Genomic DNA, 14,056 nt, shown 5'->3' with positions numbered 1-14,056 from the left:
GTGACGCGTCGACAGTAAAGCACATAACGATTGTCTATAAGTAGGAAAGATTCACACGCTGGGTATTGCTGGATAGGTTTAGAGACAACGCTTACTGGGCGCAGGATGGATATGAAGGTTTTACAGCGTACGTCTAAGAATTGTAAAGTTTAATCCTCCAACAGGTGTTTAATTGGCAACACCCCCAAGCTAAAATCGGCGATATACAGTCATAAACTCGGCCATTTAAATGACAAAAGGAATTTTGTAATTCTTTGCTTTATACACCAGCTGAAAAAAATGCCACGAACCTGGATTGAACAGGTGACCTGTAGATTGCTACCAACCAAGTCTCCTTGCTTAGCTTCAGTCTAACGCTCTCCCAGCTGAGCTACCGCGGCTGTATATTCGAGCGGCCCTGTAGCTTTATTATTGTTAACCTATCATTTTAGTGACAAACATGGCACAGGTAAGTGCTGTGGCTAAATGCCGAGAGATTCGGGAGCGGAGCATAGCATTGACCATTTTGAGAAGTCTGCAATAATCAGCATAGACATTGGTAAACGGTAAGTCATACTCTTTGAGTAACCACCATGCATAAACCCCAATAGAACAGGAAAAGCAATGGCTTATTGATCTAGGTGTCAATATCCAGAAGCTCTATATGATAGCTTAATGAATACCAACTCTCGAGCTATAAGACGGAGGCCAATGTAAAGCACTACCTAGCAATATACGGGTGAGGACCGGCGTATTCACACCTAACTAGTAGTTATTCTCTGGAGCTTTCAGAAAAAGCTGATACGTGTATAAGGAGCTACATGATTATTTGTTGGAGAACGGCCGCTTTAACTCTCAGTACTGCCATTACGTACGTACAATAAAGTAGGAATATTCGGGCATATTTCACAGTGCGTTTCTGGCTTCAAGATTGCTTACGTATACATTGTGTTTAAGTGTGAGACAAAGATATACCGCCGTTGAACGAAGACGTTCTTAATCCATTCTGATTTGAATGTCGATAATATGGCGGAACTGCCTACTTACAGACATTCCAATGACCGAACTCGGAGCAACGCGCTCCAACTCAAGTAATTGCTACCGCAACCCTTTTACTGTATTATAAGACTGGTTCACCCACGAGTGTGCCTCGGGGGCCAAAATTCCTTATCACATTCCTGGGTCGAGAAGGGCCGAGTCATGTCCTTCAGGCAGATTATATTAAACTCTTATCTATTACCAAAAGGTGACTCATGTTAGTAGACCCGTATTACAAGTTATTCCCACAGTCTCAGACGTCGAGGCCACGGAATCAAACCTGAATCATTAGTTATATAGATCGTACCGTGTACATGTATGCACGTTCTCGAATGTTCTGCCAGGTCACTGGCGATATTTCAAGAATTCACTTTATGTGCGCTTTTAGCATAAGCCGGATGCATCCAAGACATCTAGTGGATGATGAGGGCAGAGCGCAAAGTTCGGTCCTTAATCTGGAACATCGATATGCAGATAGAATCTGAGACACGTGTATGGATATTTAATACAGCGAATCAGCTTGCTGGGTCTGTGCATGTTTGTAATATGATTATGTAATTATACCGTGGCACGAAAGTATGTGGCTAGGGTATTTGAACCCCCTTGCGAGGTGGTTCATCCTCATCCTCTCCGCTCTCGAGCCTGCCCTCCCATTTACCTCATTTTACAAGCCATAACTCTTCCATACTATCAGTCGTCATGTCGCAATCCTTACTGGATTCTCCCACCTGGGAGTCGGCAGAGGTCGAGCCCAAGTCCAAATGGCTCGGCGACGCATTGATGCAGCGTGAAGACTGTAGGATTCTTTGCCTCTTGAATGAGATCCGCTCTATGGTATTTCACCTATCCGTAGACGGTTTATTTTACTAACCAGTTCTGCAGGGATGGAGCTCGAATACGGTCGACCGCCACTTTCGTGAACAGAGGTTCAATTCTGACCACGTCAAACACGAGAATACGGACCTGAACTGGTGCAAGATTATGTACGATAGCCTCCAGTATATGGACCTCGCAAACGGCCGTTTTGTACGCACCGAGAGGTTTCTGGACCTTGGGTTAGTGTGCCATTGGGCTTACTGAATCCATTGTACTCACCAACAGGTCGATGTAGATCCAATCCTGGCGGTTACGCCTCGTATATTCTACGCACATGCCCATATGCTACCGGAGTGGGTATATCCCTACCTATCGAAGACGCTGGTCATGGGTGTGCTATCCCCGGTCCGCTCCGTTCGCGGATCAACATCCACGAACTGGACCTCACTTTAATTGATCTTGCTCCTACCAAACCCAAGCCCGGTACATCGCATATTTCCGGCTCTCGAGCACTCGCTCTTCACCTATCACCTTTCCCCTTTCGTCCACATGAGTTCGATTTTATTGTTTGCGACGCTCATCACCTGCGCTTGCACCCCGACAATGCAATCCGCGCATGGAACTGGAACCGTATCTTAATTTCCCAAATCCTGCTCGCTCTGCGCGCTGTTCAGCCAGGAGGGACCATCTTCCTCAAGCTTTCGTGTGTTGAGCGAGCTTTAACCGCCCGCATCCTGATCGCCTTTACTCGCATTGCTGGTTATACCCACACCGTCAAGTCCAAGCTTCTACACCGCAAGCGGGGCTCATTCTATCTTCTATCCAAGGGGATAAAAACTCACACTTCTGCCTATCGCCTCCTTGTAGACGGCCTCCAAAATCTTTGGTACATTATGACATTTGGAGGTCCTCAAGGGTTTGGTCGCGACATGACCTGGGATGAACAGGATTTGATTACCCCCTGGGACGAAGTGATGAAACCTGCCGGAGTTAATCACATTGCTCGTCTTGGCAAGCCCATGTGGAATATTCAGTATTATGCATTGTTAAAGTTCTTAAAAGAACAAGGGGTTATTTATGATGACTCAGACTGTGATGACTCGGCGTGATCCACGCATACTTGTCTCCTTTCCGCGCCTGTCTACTTGTTGCTGTTATATGTATGCCTACGTTTTCATCTCTACGTATGCTTTCCTTTTTGGTCTGGCCCAAGATAATTTTCTGGGGGTTGGGTCGAACGGGAGGGGTGTAAGGATAAATGTGTAATAGATAAAATGTAACAAAGCACAGAATGTAAATACTGCTTGGATATAGCTGTGGCATCAAATGCGAATTAAATCAAAGCGGAAGCAATAGTAGGTTTATTTTTCTTCCTGACAGAAACGTCCATCGCCTAACGCTCCAAGGACGGCGGTGTAGCATGAGGTAATAGATACAGAAGAGCGTGTGAAGATGCGGCTTGTGCCACCCGATAACGGAGCTAACGAATCTGATTGGTTCATTGCTCTACAAATTCACCTGATTGGTCCGATCCAAAGAAAATTTTCGGGCCGGTTAGTAACCTTTCGTCTGATATGCTTGCGATCTTCGACTGGAGAAAGGGGGGTCGCCTCTTAGGGCCAACCAGACAAGGAATCATTTAGGCAGTCGCTGCCGTTCCCCACGGGCGTGTTTCGAGAGTGGCATTGCTATGTCATAGGACAAACAAGCAGACCATGTAGATTATGGGGAATCGGCAACTCGTTCTTCCAGCAATTATGCCACACACTTCGTAATGCGACGCCTGTGTGAGGGTCGCGCAAGCGACCCATTACCATTTCATTTCATAACTCACTGTCGTTCGTTATTTCGTTATTACTACCGCACGGTCAAACAACACTCATTACTCTATATATACTCATCTCTCATGTACTTAGTCCTTAGAACCTCCGTCGAATACGAGAACATCAGCCAGTCTACGCGAACTCCAAAGCTTCAACACCACTGCTCACCTTCTCCCACTCAGCTCGACCTCTCTCATCTCACAGCCTGACAAATGAGTGGTATAATACCGATAAGTTTTGATACTCATTGATTGAGATGTGTAGCCATAATGGCCATGGCCCGTTATTAAACTCGAGTATTCCTCGTTTGCTAAATGCCAGACGCCGACACAGTGAGCCTATAGACGTGTATCTCGAAATGGATTGTATCCCCTACAAAATCATCCGTAAGCCAGATTAATGTTGCCTGAGATCACAATTTGCAGCGTGTTGCATATATTGATGAACGGGTCATGTAGCCATGTAGTACAGAGATTCCGGGTATACTTATGTCATAATATCGACTCTTTGGGGCGAACGATCAAGGATATATCGATAAAAACATGAAATAGCACCATATGCACCTGTAGTACGAGATATGTAATGTTGAACTATAGTATTACTTAGGAGCTTATGATCAGATCGCTCAACTCGTGACTCAGCTATTTGCTGCTATTGGCAATGTCACACGGATACCCGCAAAAGGTCGTTGCCCATGATTCATGGCATTTAACCAGTTTGGAAGCGTCGGTGAGTATACAAGCCGTTTATTTCGGAGTTGATCGCTCATGCATTTTAACCTGTTGAAGCAGAAACTATTGTCAGAAGGATAAATATGGTACTCATAGTTACATGTATTCTCATGCAAATGTGCGGCCCCGCCACTTGCATTGGTCTGAGCTGAGTGTCTGTGACACTTAGTTATGCTTACATGAATCAAGGTATTTTCCTGTAATCGACCTCTGTCTTTCTTTATGCAAGTGACTATCAATATGCAACGTGCCGCTAAAAACGCGTCAAACAAAAAGTTGAAGTGATATCCAGTTCTCTTAAGCCTGATCCGTTGCAATTAAACGACATGGACAAACACCAAGCTCCACGTGATTGTGGCGATGAGGCACAGCCCCCGATGGATCAGCCCCAATGACGCGATCTTCTCGATCACGCCAAAATGTCATAAATTACAATGGAGAGGATCGGCTATCTTCCACCACCGGATGCTTGGTCGTTTACACCGTACCATAGCCTCTGCCATTCCGCTCGCAGGTCTTTTCAGTAGAAACTCGAACTTTGCTCCTCCTCAATTTTCAATGGCATCGTCTGATAAAGGTGCGCCACTTATTACATGAGAAATCTCGATCTAACGGGCAATCGATTTGTGAATAGTTGAAGTAGCCACTTTTGCTTCGGGCTGCTTCTGGGGTACCGAACATATTTTTGTCAAGCATTACAAAGATAAAGGACTTTTGAAGTCGCAAGTCGGTTTTACCGGAGGAGATGTCGAGAACCCCACGTACCGCCAAGTATGCAACAAAGATACCGGACATGCCGAAGCGGCGAGAATAGAATTCGATCCGACCCAAGTAGGATATGCCGAGCTTGTAGGTGAGTCACTGTTTTCTATATTTGCTCATGAATCGAATAGCTGCTGAGGACCCATAACGGTCCAGAGTTTTTCTATCGCACGCACAACCCTACAACTTTGAACAGGCAGGGTAACGATATAGGGCCTCGTGAGTTATCTGAACACTATTTTGACTCTTCAACTTATTTATCCGTGCTCATCTAGAGTACCGCTCAGCTATTTTCACCCATTCTCCGGAACAAGAGCGCATCGCAAAAGAGGTAACCGCAAATGTCCAGGCAAAACACTTTGACCCCGAAGGCTTGAAGATCGTCACTGCCATTCTTCCAGCTGGCGAATGGTGGCCCGCGGAGGAGAGCCACCAGATGTATTTATTCAAGAATCCAAGCGGATACCAGTGCGAGACACATCGCTTGCATTGGTAAGATATAGGATTCTACGCAGGACTGATCTGTAACGAAATGAAACATGCGTACCCATAACACAATAAACAGTTCGTCGCACTCATCCGCAACCAAATGGTTCGTTTCTTACATGCCGTGACGCGTGTCTGTAAGGACTGCTGTGCCCAAGGTTCGACTCTTATTTAATTCAATTTTCGTGAACCCAAAAGACTAAGGGTTTAATATTACGTCGGGTTTCTCAGCACCTCGGATGACTATTGATTCCAGATCAACAACCGGGTTAGAGTGCCTGGGACCTAATGGTACCATTTTATTCAACTAATCTATCTTCCTCCAGAATTCCCGCTTTCTCAACTCTCACACACCTTCGGTATGAATCCGAAAATGAGCCGTACTGTACTGATCCTTCTTGAGCGAGTTTGACGCATGCATTCAGACAACCAATTAATTGTTGAGTTGCTCTCTGATTTTGGCACCGTTTGTTTTGAGCATCAATAACCTCTCGAGATCATGCCGCATTTATTCAATGACCTCCATTCTGGAGTCTCTCTGTCAATTATATAAGTTACCTCATGTTCCTATACAAAAGAATTTTGACATCCTCACTCTTCTGGGAGATAGAGCTGCTGTACGCGACTAACTCGTCGATATAGAATGATCACTGCTTTGGTCCCACACTTGAAGTACTATCTGACGCCATACCACCAAATTTGTACATTGGATAGTACAAGTTTCCTCGGTAGCGAGTACAGGTTCGGAACAAAAGGTATCTGTGCACATGTACTAGCCGCTAGTGGATCAGGGATACTAAATCCAATATAAGTGGATTGTTGAGTAGTTTGCTTTATGAGCTATTGGTTTGCATGCATGTATGCAATAATTTATTGAAAAAAATGCCCACCTTTTCTAATCCATGTTGTCGGATCGTGGTTGTGGAGGAGGTGAGGTAGATCGATAAGGAGTCGAAGTATATACATGCATTCGCATGGCGTAAGAGCAGTGAAATATGCTGTGAGCTAGGAAGAGAAGAGTAGGAGAGACCGGGACACCGAGACGCGAGGGAGGCTGGCGGGTCAGGTGGCCATCCTTCCTAGCTATAGAATGGGCTGGTGGGTGAAAAAAGAAAGAACCGCGTGAGCCTCTGGAGAGGTGGGCGGCGACTGGAATGTTCAGGGTCAGGTGCGGACGGGTGGGCGGGTAAGAGATAACGACTCCTCAGATGAATAAGTCCGCGCTGGTACACCTCAATCAGCAGGACTTATATGCCAAAAAGTCATAAAAACCAGCCGCGGTAGCTCAGCTGGGAGAGCGTTAGACTGAAGCTAAGCAAGGAGACTTGGTTGGTAGCAATCTACAGGTCACCTGTTCAATCCAGGTTCGTGGCAGATTTTTTTACTCCATGTGGGAGCTAATAATGAGCCTGCGTCGTTTCAAGCGCCAATATTTTGGTCTTGGTCAGTGCTGTTGAAATATCAGTCTCACGGAACCGTACATGTAATCCTTACGCATATATTTACTTACGTTTGGATGTACGAGTATAAATGTGTTATTTATCGATTCTCGTGCACCTCAGTTCACTACCATATAGTAGAGCTGAGGTACGTATCATATCTCTCTATTCTGTTCATGTATGCTTATAATCCTGTAGATACAAAATCGTCTAGGTACAGTATATATACAAGTTCACTACCATATAGTAGAGCTGAGATACAAAATCGTCTAGCTCTACGTGTCTTTCAACAAGTGCACCACACGCGGTATATTGAAGATAACTAGCACCTAAGCACGTGCTCCTAAGTCTGTAGCGCACAACTCCACGCTCGTGAGCATCCGCGAGCTCCGCATCACAGCTTCTGGTAGAAAAGAGCCCATTTCAGGTATATAGGCTCGAAGCCTTAATCAATGCAAAAGTCACTCAAATAGCTTTCCGATATATCAAAAGCTCATACCGATAAGGAACGCACCCGCTTCAAAGTTTGACTTCTCATATTGCCGCTCCTACTGGCTCGCGTACAATTAAAGACACGGGGTGGGGAAAAAATTTCCAGAAAATCATATATAGCATTTGGGACGGGAAAGATTTAGTAGGGTCGTTATCTTACAGCTCAAGTTGACCAGTATTACATGACAAATAAATGGACAGTATATATATGAGTATATGCGTCTTGGTGCCGAGTATACAGTGAACAGTGACTCAAGTATCAACGTCATACCTGGCTCTTATAGCCCATGCACAATAAATGGACGTTTTACGACTGAGCCAAAGCATGTGGCAAGACACGTGACTAACGCTTGGTGTTGACTTGCGTCCGACCTCCACCGTCCGGCCTGATGCACACCGAGTGCCGCGGCATGCCTTTGCATGTCTTTCTTATGCACACCATCCCTCAAGGTGATGAGAGCTGGTTTGGGCCGCCCACCCGCAAGCCAGACCCGCGGCCAAGCGTCCCCGGTCTACCCTCGCTGCTTCGCAGCCGTGGGGGTTCCCCAACCTTGACCGGTCTGGGTCCCATGACCGACGCGGATGAGCGGGCAGAGGATAAGTTACATATTGGAGTATCATTCAGCTCTCGCACTAGTGAATGGATGTCGATCTGAATCTGCCACATGAGTTGTGTATATTGTTGTGATTAGATTATAGAGTCCAAGCGATAACTGTGCAGTCATAGGATCGGCATTTGTAAACAAGGTAGTCCAAATTTATGGAGCTACTCCCGATCGACCCAAGCAGAGTTCAAGGAGTATAAAGTTACCGCGCCTCTGCGAAGCTCCTTATGGGGTTCAAGAGACTTTGCAAATAAACTTAAGGTAACATCAGACCTAGCTGATGCGGCCGACATCATTGTGCGTTCCCACCTCTTTATATGCTATAAGCTGTTACTCCCATTTTAATGAGTACCTTCGACTCTTTTATCAGTGCGATGGTATGCCTAATATGCTCGAACTTCGTAAATTACAGTACTGACAAGGCAGCACAAAATTCGGCAAGCGCCTGGCGTCAAACCTTCTCGCTAGTGTTCGATGATGACAACCACGAAACCCAAGACACGTCCGGATGATGATCCAGCTAAAGGCTCCGTAAAATCGGCCTACTCCCTCATTGGGCTCCAAGTTCTTTCTCGCCTCGCCACTTTTACTCTTAATCAGCTACTACTCCGACTTGCCTCTCCCAAAGTCTTCGGCACAGCCGCGATCCAGCTCGACCTTTTGCTATCTACTGTTCTTTTTCTTTCCCGTGAAGGTGTTCGAAATGCGATTCTTAGAATACCCCGAGAACAATCAATCTCGCCGAAAGTTAAAAATGTTTCTACAATCCCAATCCTCATAGGCGCTCCGCTGGCATTTGGTCTAGCTCTCGGCTACCGCACAATTGCTTCTCCCTCTACTCGGGCGCAGCCTTACTTCGATCAAGCGGTATCCATATACGCTCTTGCCGCGTTGATAGATCTTGTCTCTGAGCCTTTACATAACCGTGCCCAGAGCCTCATGAGATTTAATCTTCGGGTAAAGGCCGAAGGAACCGCAATTGTCAGTCGGAGTGTTTGTACGGTAGTTGCATTGATGGCTGCCGGAGAGCATTGGAGCCTTGTTGCTTTTGCGACTGGCCAGCTGGCTTACGCAGTTACCGTATTATTGGTATATACCATAGCATTTTGGAAGGAGGGGGGGTTCCAGATATTTCCTCGCCGAGTACATGAAAATGGAGTCAGGTGAGATCAACATCTTTCACCCAGACCTCTGAATTCAAAGACGTCGTTTTTAGTGCAGTTGCATTTGACCCTACATCATCGAAGTTAGCGTTGACAATGACTGGTCAATCAGTATTCAAGCACTTTCTTACCGAAGGCGACCGGATTGTTATATCTCGTGTGTCTCCGCTAGAAGATCAAGGAGGATATGCAGTTGCCTCAAACTACGGTCCGTGTCTGCATCTTGAAACTTTAGCACTGGACCGACCATTTCATAGGCTCGCTTGTGGCGCGTATCCTATTCCAGCCAATCGAAGAGTCCAGTCGACTTTATTTTTCCAAAACACTGTCCCCACCACTGCATGAGAAGGGATCCAAAACAATTAAACCCTCTAAGGAAGCTCAATTCCAAGCTTCGACTACACTACAATCCATTGTATTCCTCCATTTTCACTTGGCAATTGCATTAACGACACTTCTGGGTCCCCTCGTTCCGTTCCTCTCTGATATTCTGCTTCCTCCCCGATACCGTTCGACGGCTGCACCGCGCATTCTTCGAGCTTACTGTGCTTATATTCCCGCAATGGGGCTGAACGGTATCCTAGAAGCATTCGTGCACGCTACCGCATCGCCAGCTCAACTCCAGTCCCAGGCCCGATGGATGGTGGCTTTCTCAATCGCTTTTGCTGCGGGCGTTTCTTTGGGGGCGTCGGGTGCTCTGGGAGTCAAGTGGGATGACACTATGTTGGTTTGGGCCAATGTAGCCAACTTGGGTGCGAGAGCGCTATACGGATGGGTATTTGCGCGTAGGTACTTTGGGGGAGATTTAGTATGGCTGCGGAGTGTGCGGCCTTGCATTCCTGGGATCATTGCATTCACTTTGAGTGGTTTTCTGGCGAGGTGGAGCGAAGCCAATTTTGACCAGCGAGGACAACGATTCAAGCACGTAGGCATCTGTATCGGATGTGGAGTGATTAGTTTGGCAATTTGGTAGGTTATATTATTTCTTCTCGAATCGCTGTGATGCTCACTGCAACCCAGTTTATGGTCCGATAGAGCACGTTTTATTAGCATCTTCAAGGCTGTTCAAGGGCGGAAGAAGGTAGAATAGATACATCGATATCATAAACTCTCTGAAATTAAAACATGCTGGGTCGAATTTTGAATCATAACTGTCTCCGTAACTCGAGTAATTGCAGCAAACGATCTTTGATGAATCTAGGTGTACGACGATATTTGATACGAGCAAATGTATAAGATTGCGTCTCACGGGCTGATTTATTCAAAGGTGATGCCTGCCTATTTCCTGCCAGGCCAAACGGCTCACGTTTGATCATACTTATCACAGTTGTATTCGCGTAATAAATATTCCTCGCTCCAAATTGAATAGCTACATAGAGGACCGATAGCATGTACGACAAAAGAGGACCCGAATAAGATGTTAAAAGGTTTACAGCGAACCATCATCCACGCAAATACTCGTTTTGCATCTGGAAATTAGGGAAGAATAAGAGTCAAGTGTAGGTAAAATCATAATACTCACCCAAGGAACATCTACACCTTCGACATATTGTCGAGGAGGTCTTTTCCAGCACGCCAATTTATCTCCTTGTGTGACGCTTTCGAGAGGTAACACAACGCCGAGCTCGTAATTAGTCATCTATCCACAATGGATTGCGATTATTACAAAGCCGAAGAATAGTACAAGAGACACCCACATGGATGGATGGGTTAAATCCACTTCCAGAGAGAGTGCCCCACGCAGATGGAGTAAAGTTGTGACTCCTGGAGAATGATGAGCTGTGGAATTTCAAAGATTTGTCTCATCACTGACCCGACATATAACCACGCTTTAGGTTTATCAGACCCAGTCTCTTTGTCAGCCGGGATGCCCAATATCATCTTTAAATGCGTCATTAGCTTCACTCCATCTTTCTGGGGGAACTGCATACCTTAGAATGCATCAGTACTTTCCCCCTCTTCGAGTTGCTATCATAAAAGTGCTTCTTGGGGAACGTAGAGGCATCCCACTGTTTACGCTGGCAAAACATTGTACCCCCGCCCTAAAAACATGTTAACAATGACGACTACGCTATCAAAGAATTCGCCCACAGATCTTCCCAAGATACTCTCGTCCACAGTTCGTAAACTCGGGAAAATTATCTTGAGACCGGGTGGGTGGGGAGCCTTGGAACGTCTGGATTTAGGAGTGTCAAGGTAGGTGTCCGGCGAGACACCCTTTGCTGAAGACATAAATTCATTGGTCCATGACGTTGAATAAGTTCCAATAGACGATCCCTGGCATATTATGCTCAAATAAGCTAAATGAGATGGGCGCTAAACCAGAGACAAACCTGGCACTCGATGGAAACACTATCACTCGCAGCTCCCATGTCCCGTACGGCCTTCATAAGCGCAACGTGCCCCACGTTAAGAACAGAAGGCCAACCCGCATGCTTTCCTGCAACACTAGGAACTAGATGTGCTGTCACGCGTGACCAGTCCCACCTGGAATGTAATTCATCTATCCAAGGTGGTGAGTAGATTTTAGTGAGTACATTTGATACTACATTGCCTACCAATCGCTCTAAGGGGCAATCGGACGTCTCCACTAGCCTGTTGGTCTATCAAGTGCGCTTCAAGTGCTGGTGCAACGTTTAGTGCCTTGAGCACACGTTCCAATCGCTTGGCAAACCCCTCGGTCGCGGAACCCCCTTTGGCAGTTTGGTCCATGGCAGGTGCTGGGCCATTTCGAAGTGGTATGTCCTGTAACCAAACGCTCTATGCCAAGAGTTAGTGCATTGATTTATAGCCGGAGAATTCTCACGTTCTCAATGTCCCGCCAGTCATGGGGTACGAAGTTGGCGGTAGGTATAACGACCCGAAGACGCCCAGTCTTGTAAAATAACTACACATGCAAATAAAATATTAGTTTTGTTATTTCGAACCAAGAGAATTAGATTATCTTTACCAATAATAACTATAAGGAGAAGATGGTCATTAAAAACCTTATCCACAGGTTACGTTCCCTATGCATACCTTGACATGCATACATCCTCTCCCACCTTCGAGTTTTGGGGAAGCGCGAACCCAGCCGGGTAGTGCATGGTGAACCTCTGCGCGGCCATCTTGACCAGGCTGAGCAATAACGATCACGGGAACATCCGGGGGAAATAGCTGATATAGCCAAGGAAGTTCGAGAGCATAACTAGAGACAATAACGAAGGAAAGCGCATTTCGGGACTCGGAAGAGGTAGATGAAGGAGCAGGTGGGGGAGGTATAATGTCTGTCGTAAGTCGAAATATTGGTTGCTTGTCCTGTGCTGGGGTGATATGCTTGTTAGCAGTTTGCCGAAGGGCACCATGCCAGAATAAGCCTGATCTATCAGGTACATTAAATGAACCACCATAAGAACTCGAGGATCCAGCCGAAGAGTCGGGAGTATGAACAGGAGATCTAGTTTTCACATTTAATCGCATACTCACCGTCGTCGCCTGAGTCGGGACTTACGGTCTTTTGGAAGGTCTTTCATCGTCTTCACCATCGTCTTCATTGGTGTCATTACCTGCGGGGGGTGACGCCGGGCGAGTCCTTTTCAACCGAGCAAGTCGTTCTTGCTCCATTTTTATTCGCTCCGCTCGGAATGCAGCCATAGGGGACAAAACTGCCATAGTAGGGGGATCAAGGGTCGACCCCAACTCAGCTCCAGAATTTCCGTTGTTGGTATTCATGGAAGATAACCCCGATGACTTTCCCTTCTCTGGAGAGTTTACAACCACCTTGAGCCCCAGAGTCTCATTTTCGGACTCGGATTCGGTGGTAGTGTCGGTATCTTCTACATCTATTGTCGTATCCAGCACAAGGACCTCATCGTTGCGTTGAGGCCTTTTGGTAGTCGTCAATTTGGGGAGTGCAGGGGTTTTCTTGTGAGTGGCGGAAGAGGATGCGCGATTATTAGATGGTTTAACAATTTCAACTACATCGTCATCGTCGCTTGAATCGATTACTATAGTTTCATTCCTCGAACTGGTGGCGCGTGGTTGCTTGTCCAGGAGAGACAATTGAATGGCACTATAATGATTCGTCAGCCTACTTCAATCATTTCATTGCCTGGCGGAGCTCACATGCAATATCCTCGTCGAGATCAGACATTGCCGAGATGCGAATAGCGAGATCGTCGAAGACCGCAAACGATGGATCAAGTCACATGATCGTGACATCAGCGCGATTGGCCACGTGACGCTTGCCATCTTCATATTCCTGTGTGTGGCTGGCTAAGTGTATCTCGCCCATGGTCATACCTGGTTCTCTCTGAAAAAATCTTATAAACATACTATGACTTGATGTTCTATATATAGAAAGCAAAATTTCTGACAAAAACAAACCCAACAGCTGTGAGATGCCATACCAAAACTAGCCTATATTAACTATGCCCCGATAGTTTCCAACTTCACCCCGGGAAATCTGCCAGCTACCTCCCTTGCTCCCGAATATGCACTCAAAAACTATTAATAAGTGGCAACTTCTCGCCGTCGGAGTGACGTGCATGAAACTCCGTTCACCCGCTCGTTCGAGAAGTCGTGTTACTCGTGTATAACTCGACATATTTGCTTACTTTAAACTGAAAGTTTTATTAAAATCGACTACTTTACAACTGTTAGCAGTGCTTATTCTCCAAATACCATGTCTGTAACCACGCGGTTATCATGAGTTTTACGCTGTGGCTTCGAAATGGATCGCAT

The 14,056-nt window shown here is 46.2% G+C and overlaps 4 protein-coding genes and 2 non-coding genes across 6 annotated transcripts; 4 read left to right on the top strand and 2 right to left on the bottom strand.

The window, feature by feature from the left end:
- Window positions 1–280: 280 nt before the first annotated feature.
- Window positions 281–380, bottom strand: RhiXN_12457. Its single transcript has one exon. It is a non-coding gene; the product is annotated as a tRNA-Phe (tRNA).
- Window positions 381–1,716: 1,336 nt separating this feature from the next.
- On the top strand, window positions 1,717–2,942 carry RhiXN_11923 (FtsJ-like methyltransferase; the record flags this gene model as incomplete). Its single annotated transcript, XM_043331738.1, has 3 exons — window positions 1,717–1,851; window positions 1,900–2,072; window positions 2,129–2,942. The coding sequence occupies 3 exons, from the start codon at window positions 1,717–1,719 to the stop codon at window positions 2,940–2,942; spliced, it is 1,122 nt and encodes a 373-aa protein (XP_043186499.1).
- A 1,910-nt stretch (window positions 2,943–4,852) lies between these two features.
- On the top strand, window positions 4,853–5,645 carry RhiXN_11922 (peptide methionine sulfoxide reductase; the record flags this gene model as incomplete). The annotated part of the gene is made up of 4 exons (XM_043331737.1): window positions 4,853–4,964; window positions 5,022–5,236; window positions 5,281–5,368; window positions 5,425–5,645. 4 exons carry the CDS (start codon window positions 4,853–4,855, stop codon window positions 5,643–5,645), a joined length of 636 nt encoding a protein of 211 aa, XP_043186498.1.
- A 1,264-nt stretch (window positions 5,646–6,909) lies between these two features.
- Window positions 6,910–7,009, top strand: RhiXN_12460. The gene has a single exon. It is a non-coding gene; the product is annotated as a tRNA-Phe (tRNA).
- Window positions 7,010–8,645: 1,636 nt separating this feature from the next.
- Window positions 8,646–10,424, top strand: RhiXN_11921 (oligosaccharide translocation protein RFT1; the record flags this gene model as incomplete). Its single annotated transcript, XM_043331736.1, has 4 exons — window positions 8,646–9,334; window positions 9,388–9,542; window positions 9,592–10,303; window positions 10,355–10,424. The coding sequence occupies 4 exons, from the start codon at window positions 8,646–8,648 to the stop codon at window positions 10,422–10,424; spliced, it is 1,626 nt and encodes a 541-aa protein (XP_043186497.1).
- A 352-nt stretch (window positions 10,425–10,776) lies between these two features.
- On the bottom strand, window positions 10,777–13,466 carry RhiXN_11920 (tyrosyl-DNA phosphodiesterase 1; the record flags this gene model as incomplete). The annotated part of the gene is made up of 14 exons (XM_043331735.1): window positions 10,777–10,803; window positions 10,857–10,973; window positions 11,032–11,098; window positions 11,148–11,215; window positions 11,266–11,376; window positions 11,426–11,611; window positions 11,668–11,837; window positions 11,893–12,094; window positions 12,141–12,221; window positions 12,285–12,293; window positions 12,353–12,770; window positions 12,825–13,320; window positions 13,374–13,385; window positions 13,439–13,466. The coding sequence occupies 14 exons, from the start codon at window positions 13,464–13,466 to the stop codon at window positions 10,777–10,779; spliced, it is 1,992 nt and encodes a 663-aa protein (XP_043186496.1).
- Window positions 13,467–14,056: the final 590 nt, after the last annotated feature.

This window comes from Rhizoctonia solani, chromosome 15, assembly GCF_016906535.1.
Source record: "Rhizoctonia solani chromosome 15, complete sequence".
Taxonomy (NCBI): Eukaryota; Fungi; Basidiomycota; class Agaricomycetes; order Cantharellales; family Ceratobasidiaceae; genus Rhizoctonia; species Rhizoctonia solani.
This window is presented reverse-complemented; position numbering and strand designations above follow the sequence as displayed.